Raw genomic sequence first — 6,000 nt, forward strand, 5'->3', positions numbered from 1 at the left:
AAGTTTGGTTTTCATAAACACTTGACTGTTGATTAATCTCAGACACAAACGTGTGTTTAAAATAAATGCATGTATATTATTTAGCAAAAGCTAAATATCACAGTACTGTGGCATTGCAAACACAAATATAAGTATAAATCTAATTTCTGGCACATTTTCTTTGTAAATCACGCAAAAAAGAGCTGAGCTTTTTAGCTGCAGGAGATGATAGCCTGAGAGAGTCGGCAGCAGAGATTTCTGCTCGTCGCCATTAGCAGGAGAATGGCCTGCCTGGTGGCAGTGAGAGAGCAGAAGGGCGAACTCTGAAAAAACTGCTGGAGCTTAAAAGTTTGTCAGCCACTGTAGTCTTTACACCTTTTAGCGGCTTGTTTCACTGCACCATTCATTTCATTGAACAGTTATGACAAGGTTGCTGTTGAGTCCTGTGAGAGCAGATATTACCTGTTAGAGATGCAGCTCTCCTTTCTCTAAAACGATTCTGCTTTTCAGCTTTACCTTTTCTGTGCGATGACTCAGGTTAGACTCTTTCCTTGCCAGCTTTTGCAGTTAGCTGACCTCTGCCTTCTCATGTTGCCATCATGTTTAATTTGGACACCTGCCAGGGCTCATGAAAACCAAAGCAGTATAATTTGCTTCAGGAAGTCATCCTGTGCTTGGCTGTTAACTTGATTCAGACCCAGCTTCTGGGGAAAGCCTGGATCAGGACATACTAAAGAGATCGCTACTGTCAAGATACAGGATTGTAATGAGCCGAGGAACACAGAGAAGATTGAAGTAATCGAAATTAAGAACATATCTCATTATGCGGTGCATTCTTGTCACCTGTATAACTATCTGACACTTCTAAATTGGGGTGTAGATGTTAAACATAACCTAGGACTGCTTATGAGTATATGTGTGATGGAAATGTGGAGGATTTCAAGTATAACCAACATTATAAGCATAACAAACACTGAACATTTACAGATACATCCAACTTGAGTAACTTAAATGTTCCTACATACTCCAGAAGCAAGTAAAGGGGCAACATGTGGTTAAGGAAGAAACAACAGAAGTGGCACTATGTGTGTCTGCAATAGACTGGCAACCCACACAGGGCGTCTCCCCGCGTTTTGCTCCTGTAACCCTGTACAGCTGGGAAAATGGACATATGGATGGATGGACGAAGCATTTTATCCATTAGTTAATTTTTTTCAAGCCACGGACACTATATTGATTCAAATAAATATATAAATTAATTAATAGATGGATAAACAAATATCTTATAAGAAAATTAATGAAATAAGTAAAAATATGACAGGTGCATTTCCATGGGGACTAAAATAATTGCCACAGCCATTATTCATAATTAGAGGACAGGATTAAAGGCCTTTCTGTTCAGGCAATCTGCAGTGGTAATGAGATTCAATTGAAACTTTATCAGAATAGCAGCGTAACTGGATTAAAACATCAGCATCTGACAGCTACTGGAAGAAGGTTAGTCTTCCCTGTTTATGAGAATCTCTAAATTTCAATGTCAGGCAAAAATAATATAGTGCTTACTGCTCAAATGATTTTATTTTCTACATAAAAGCTTTTTATATGGAAGGGCATATAGACAAAATCAAACATAAATAGCATTTTATCTTTTTGCCTTTGTGAAAAAGAATAAAAGAGTGCACATTAAGCCATTAAACTCTGGTGCAAATCTTTTGTTGCCCAGTCTTGTGTATAAATTCATAAGCATGGCTAGATCGTACTGGCTGTTTCACCATCCATGTATTAAATGTCACCTTCTACTGTTCTGCTCACTTAACACCAGCCTTTCTATTAGTACTGCTGGGAATGATAATATATTCCAACAGAAAATGTGCAAGGGCTGAATTAACCCAAAGGTTCTGCATGCCATTGGTTACATATTTCCTGAATATATTTCGGAGTAGATACTTTAAAATAGACATGCAGGAAATGTCAATCCGATTTGCTATGCTTCTTTACTTGTTGTATATCATTCTTATGAAGACGTCACTTCAGTACTCTTGTCTCTTATCCCGCAGGTCCTGGCCATCATATCCATCCTATTCATCGTGCTTTCGACGATTGCCTTGTCCCTAAACACACTTCCTGAGCTGCAGGAAATAGATGAGTTTGGCCAGGTAACAGATAACCCCCAGCTGGCTCACGTGGAGGCGGTCTGCATCGCCTGGTTCACCATGGAGTACCTGTTGCGCTTCCTCTCTTCACCCAACAAGTGGAAATTTTTCAAGGGGCCCTTGAATGTCATAGACCTGTTGGCCATCCTACCATACTATGTCACCATCTTCTTGACAGAATCCAACAAGAGCGTGCTACAGTTCCAGAATGTGCGACGGGTAGTGCAGATCTTCCGTATCATGCGAATCCTTCGCATTCTCAAGCTAGCGCGGCACTCCACTGGTCTGCAGTCTCTAGGCTTCACGCTGAGACGTAGCTACAACGAGCTAGGCCTACTTATCCTTTTCCTTGCCATGGGCATCATGATTTTTTCTAGCCTAGTGTTTTTTGCTGAGAAGGATGAGGACGACACCAAGTTCAAAAGCATCCCTGCCTCCTTCTGGTGGGCCACCATCACCATGACAACAGTTGGCTACGGGGACATCTATCCAAAGACCCTCCTGGGAAAGATTGTTGGTGGCTTGTGCTGCATTGCTGGAGTACTGGTGATAGCCTTGCCTATCCCAATCATTGTCAACAACTTCTCTGAGTTCTACAAAGAGCAGAAGAGACAGGAGAAAGCCATCAAACGAAGAGAAGCTCTGGAAAGGGCCAAGAGAAACGGCAGCATTGTGTCCATGAATATGAAGGATGCCTTTGCCCGTAGCACTGAGCTCATGGATGTTGTAATTGAGAAAAATGGGGAGAACATGGGGAACAAGGAGAAGGTGCAGGACAATCACCTATCGCCTACACGACTGAAGTGGACACCAAAGCGCACCACCTCAGAAACAAGTTCAAACAAGTCCCTGGGTGGGAAAATCTCTGGCTCTCCAGACAAGGCCCGGCCATGTAGTCCACAGAACCTTAATGTACAGAAGCTTGAGGAAATGTATAATAAGATGGCCAAGACCCAATCACAGCCAAATCTCAACAGCAAAGACAAAGGCTCATCGTTAAAAGCTACCAAACATAAAGATGAAATTGAAATGAGCAACATCCTGGGCAGGACTGACCCTCTGCTGACTACACCTGCAGGCATTGTGGACATGAGGAGCATGTCCAGCATCGACAGCTTCATTAGCTGTGCCGCAGATTTCCCAGAGAGCTCACGCTTCTCACACAGTGGCCTAGTCAGTACCAGCTCCAGACCTGAAACCACCCTGGAACATGAGCCTATACTATCTCCCCGCAACACAAAGCCACACAAGCTTGGTTCCATTCAAGAGATAAGTGCCAAGTGTGAAGGCTCTCGACACAGCATTTTCTTTGAAAGCCCACGTGGTCTGTGCATTGGGAACCCACTCAAGACCCGTTCCCTGAAAGTCAATTTCAGGGCTAGGGACACTGGCCCCTCTTCTTTGCCACAGGGGACTGGTGCAGCTCAATCTGAAAGCTCGGCTTTCTCAGATCAGTCGCTTTTAAGTCCTGAAGTGTCTGTTTACACAACAGCCAGTAGTAAGACTCCACCCAAGTCCCCAGAGAGTCGCATGCCCACAGTCTTCACCTTCCATGACGCATCAATCAGCAAATACATAGACGCTGACACTGACGATGAGGATCACCTACAGGATGGATCTGAATCTAGTCCCTCAAAGAGGCTGCTGAAGAGCACTGGTCCGAAGTTCAGCATCAACAGCAACTATCAACGGGGGGCCAACCACCTAGAACTTTCCCAGAGGGTGCCGGGTCAGAACTGTGTCCTCCCCTCAGGGAATCGCCTGGGCACAGGGCAAGAGAACCACGTGACCCAGGATGTGCGGGTTCCCCTGAAAGAAAGGTTCCGCTCCAGCAGCTACGACGAGAGTATCTGAAATTCAGGGGATTTGGGCCAGAGAACAGGCTGGAACAAAATGGCTGAGCAATCGGAATCAGATAAAATAGACATATGAAACACACCAGGCGCTTTACTGCATGGCACATCAAACTCCTGACTAAGACACAGGCATAGCCAAAACTCAGATACTCTCTTCATTGACTGGTGGGGAAGTTGCATGAGAACCTTCCCTCTCCACTATTCTCCTGCTCCGCCTTATGGACTGAGCTGCACAGTCTGTGGAGCTGTATAGCAGGACGGAGCAGGACAGGATGGCCAGAGCACAAGGTCCATGAGAAGGGAATAGAAATATGTATGACCCTGCACTCAAAGGGAATGCGTTCCACCCTGAGGTGGCTCAGTAGGCCTTAGTCTGTTGAAGTCCATGCCACACCTTAGCTTAGGCACAAATGATAGGAGACTGAGTTTGATGCAATTGCGATTTACTTTATAGGTTTTTTTTTTTCCTAAAAACTGGCCTTAGTTATATGTGTGCGTGTATGCACACAAATGTTTATTGTGTGTCTGTATGGATATATCTGGAGATATTTCAAGATATATATTTAAATATTCATATGAACACACCTCAACACGAATTTTATCATTAATTTAACCTTTTAAATTTATTTTCACGAAAAATATAAGATAATCTATAGCAAAATCTGCTTTCATTGCCTGTTTTTTCATGACCGTTTATGTAACTAGAATTATGTGTGCTGTTATCATGAAAGAGAGCCGTGCTGTGACCAGGTATAAATACTTACAGTCGATTCCTACCATGTGTGACATCATCAGTATGATGCTTCCCAAAGTCTGGGTACGCAGTTTATGCACATTTCACCTGTTTCAGTGTTTTCAGCAGTCTCACTGGGAGTCAGGACGAAAGGCCTACAGTGGCTTTTTTAAGGTTCCTGAGATTCTGAACTTTCTCCGCATTTTCCAAATCAAGGCTCTCAGCCTTGCATGGGAAAAACAATGCTTAAAAAAGCACTGAAAGAATTCTGATTATCAAAGCACTTTTTCTTGATTTAGGAAAGCCGACGAGTTATATAAAATAGTGTATCAGGAATAATATAAATCATATAAAGAGAAAAACATCATATGATTATTACTTTGAGAACTTGAAGAAGAGGACAGATTTATGTTTAGAAAAAGTATCAAAATGTATATTTTTAAAGTATTTTGTAAGGACCAGGAGTAATTACCAGAAATTGTGAAATCATACTTATTAATGTAAAGAGAAAATGACTTCATGTTGTTCGCCATCGTCTTCTGTCTCGCATTAATCTGCTTTTTTGTTCTTGCAAAAAGTGAAGAGCCAAAGAGATTTTCTTTTCAGCTGGATTGGGAGAGCGGCAGCAGCTAGTTATGTCTGGCTCCAGGGTAACGTACATGGATACACGGATCGCAACATGAAAACTTCTGTCTGGCAACACCAGAGCAGCGGAGGAGGAGAGAAAGGGAAAGCAGAAGTGAAACGGTGGAGGGTCTGCATTGCATCTCACAGCCAGAGAGTAATTCACCACTGTGCTGGATGCAGTCCACATTGAGGACAACAGAGGGAAGATCAGCCGACAGCTCCTGGACCCACTCACTCCTCCTCATGTGCAGGACACGTGTACATATGTGCACACTCTCACATGCATGCGTGAGCACACAAACACACGCACACACATTACCTTCCACTGTATCTGACCATGTAAACATCACGACCATCCCAAATTCTCATGCACTTTATAAGAACTTTACTTTGATATTTCTAAAAGAAATGTATGTAGCAGCTCATTCGATGCACAGAGACATAATCTTAAAAAGAAATCGTGACCTCAAGGTTTATTTTTCCGCATGTTTTTCTATTTCTGTTGTCCTTCTGTGCTTTGGTGTTAAAATAGTACAGGAGATATTTTGTGCCTTGTGCTTCAAAGTCCTGATGTTTTCCAAACAAACAAATGTGTCATGTTCCTTGCAATCAGCCTTCACATTAGGAAGCCCGATTTGTAATTAAAAAATAC

The 6,000-nt window shown here is 42.8% G+C and overlaps 1 protein-coding gene across 1 annotated transcript in view; it reads left to right on the top strand.

The window, feature by feature from the left end:
* Positions 1–4,402, top strand: part of LOC125746983 (potassium voltage-gated channel subfamily B member 1-like) — a 50,399-nt gene extending 45,997 nt beyond the window's left edge. The window contains exon 3 of the mRNA XM_049021602.1: positions 2,037–4,402. Coding sequence (XP_048877559.1) covers positions 2,037–3,986 — 1,950 coding nt within the window. The 3' untranslated portion in view covers positions 3,987–4,402. The remainder of the gene's footprint in view (positions 1–2,036) is intronic.
* Positions 4,403–6,000: the final 1,598 nt, after the last annotated feature.

This window comes from Brienomyrus brachyistius, chromosome 8 (genome assembly GCF_023856365.1).
Source record: "Brienomyrus brachyistius isolate T26 chromosome 8, BBRACH_0.4, whole genome shotgun sequence".
Taxonomy (NCBI): domain Eukaryota; kingdom Metazoa; phylum Chordata; class Actinopteri; order Osteoglossiformes; family Mormyridae; genus Brienomyrus; species Brienomyrus brachyistius.